General features: G+C 47.3%; 1 protein-coding gene across 1 annotated transcript in view; it reads right to left on the reverse strand.

Moving 5' to 3' along the window:
• Positions 1-2,500, reverse strand: part of slc6a9 (solute carrier family 6 member 9) — a 57,390-nt gene that overhangs the window by 54,457 nt on the left and 433 nt on the right. Inside the window, exon 2 of the mRNA XM_080546372.1 lies at positions 759-960. Coding sequence (XP_080402498.1) covers positions 759-788 — 30 coding nt within the window. The 5' untranslated portion in view covers positions 789-960. The remainder of the gene's footprint in view (positions 1-758; positions 961-2,500) is intronic.

Genomic DNA, 2,500 nt, shown 5'->3' on the forward strand with positions numbered 1-2,500 from the left:
GCAATAACAGGAGCTGTCGGTCTTTTCGGTTTGCGCCCAGTCAGCTGTTCCTCAGGCCGCGTCCCCAGGCGGACCCACCGTGGCTTTTAAAGGGCCGATCGTAAACGTACGTCGTTTTTCTCAGTCAGATAAATCACATTCTTTCAGAATCAATGGGTGTATCATTTATGAAAATAAATCCCAGATTGTGGGATATTGACACATCGATCATCAATCGATCAGCATACGCTTGGCCAGCTAATGGGTGGGTCTCCCCCTCCCCCTCCCTCTCCCTCTCTCTGCCTCTCTCTCTCTCTCTCTGCCTCTCTCTCTCTCTGCCTCTCTGCCTCTCTCTCTCTCCCTCCCTTTCTCCCTCTCTCTCTCCCTCCCTCTAAGGGTCAGATAGGCTAATGCTCAACCGGGGGCCTCCAACAGCTGGTCGCTATCGTTCGTCAACCAATCACACAATACCGCTCAACAAGTGTGATCACTTTCAAAAGAAGAGTTAAGACCCCCCCCCCCCCACCTCGCCCGCCCCCCCGCTGCCAATAAGACCTCATTTCAAACCGATTTCACGATACATTTCACAACAAACACTCCGTGGTTGTCTTACACACCAAAGAGGCCATGACTGTTCCCCAAGTCCCCAAGAAAAGGGGGAAAGGGACCAGTGAGAGAGAGAAAGAGTGCGGGTAGAGGTGAAGGGGGGGGGGGGGGGGAGGAGATAGAGAGACACTGAATACGAGAAAACGACCAAACAAAAACGGGTCCAAACTCACCAGAATCCCGGGAAACTGCTTCTCCTCCATATTTGGGGAGCTGGAAGACGTTCTAGCGGAGGGAGGGAGGGAGGGAGGGATCGCGTCGCGTTCCGATGCACTCTCCTTCGGCGTGTTGTCGTTTCGGTGTTTTGTGACTGTAGCAGAAGTAGCGTCTCTCTCCTTTGTGTTAATGCTGTCCTAATCCTGGAACTTTTCTATGCTGTGAAAGGGGACATGTGACAGAGAAGGAGGAGGGGGGGGAAGAGAGAGAGAGAGAGAGGGGGGGGGGGGGGGTGGGGTGGGGGGCAAGGCGACACATTTTTAGTTCCTTTTCATCCATTTTTCAAAAACAATCGTTTCATCACTGTGAAACGAGTTGAGGATCCAGTTTCACACAGTGTCATTGGTTGGCGTCCTGTTTGCTCATGGTGACTGATGTCCAGATGATTCATTTACTTTAGAGAAATGTGCTTGTTGTTGTATGTCGCTTTGGATAAAAGCGTCTGCTAAATGTCGACAATTTAAATGTAACAAATGGATAAGACAGAAGATAAGATTTGCTTTTTCCCTGAAAACCAGCTGTCTACACAATGTGCTATTGTCTTAAACAGATTACTGTAGGGCCAGAATCCCAGCCTGCTCACTGACTTGACTGTACCACATTCTGAACAAGCCTCCATTTCACAATCGAAGAGGGAAAAAGTGAAGAAAATAAACTAAACTGTTCTAACTAATATACAACAAATCAATTGAGAAATGTCACAATTAATGAAGTAATTATCTATCTATCTATCTATCTATCTATCTCATAATATGACTATAGCCTACAGTAAATTTAATCAATGATAGATAATAATAGATAACAAGTTTCAATGGTAGACAACAGCAACAGAGTCTCAGCTCTCAAGGTAATGTCAGATATAAAAATCAATATATAATATAAAAAAACACCACCTCTAACAACTACTATTAATGTCAGTTCCAGCCTTCACCATGTTGTCAGGTTCACGCTGGGAACACTGAAATAGACAGCTGTTAAGTAATGTTTTGACCTGGCGCATAAGTGGCGTGGCACACTAACGCGCATGCCATCGCAGGGTCCCTGGTTCGATTCCGGCCATCGACCTATCCTGCATGTCACCCCCCATCTCTCTCACCCAGCCTTCCTGTCAATCTCTACTGTCTCTATCCTCCTCTCTCTCTCACCCAGCCTTCCTGTCAATCTCTACTGTCTCTATGCTCCTCTCTCTCACCCATCCTTCCTGTAAATCTCTACTGTCTCTATCCCAATAAAGCAGAAGTGCCCTAAAAACATTGAAAAACAGAAATGAGACAACTCTGAAGTAATGGTTTGACCTGTTCCACTCTGGCCCCCATGATTCAAGCAGCGCCTGTCCTGTCCTGGTTTTAACCAGCAGGCAGAGTGAGAGAGAGAGAGAGAGAGAGAGAGCTTCCAAGCACGCTGACAGATCCTCTTACACACTCACACACACACACACACACACACACACGCGCGCGCGTACCGCATGTCTCTCTGTTCAAACGTTCATGTCTCCGAGTCAAACCATTCAACAGCCTCAACACCTTTGCGATAACTAGGCTCTTTGAGATAACTAGCTCGACAAAAAACAACAGCTTGACAACCATGCGGTGATAACTCCTATCACTTCATCCACACTCATGTACGGGCAGGACTGAGTCGATGCGTCGCGTTGCCTTTGTGTTCGACGCGCACATGAATCAAATCAGGTCATAAACCT

This window comes from Nansenia antarctica (assembly GCF_963989245.1).
Source record: "Nansenia antarctica genome assembly, chromosome: 16".
Classification (NCBI taxonomy): Eukaryota; Metazoa; Chordata; class Actinopteri; order Argentiniformes; family Microstomatidae; genus Nansenia; species Nansenia antarctica.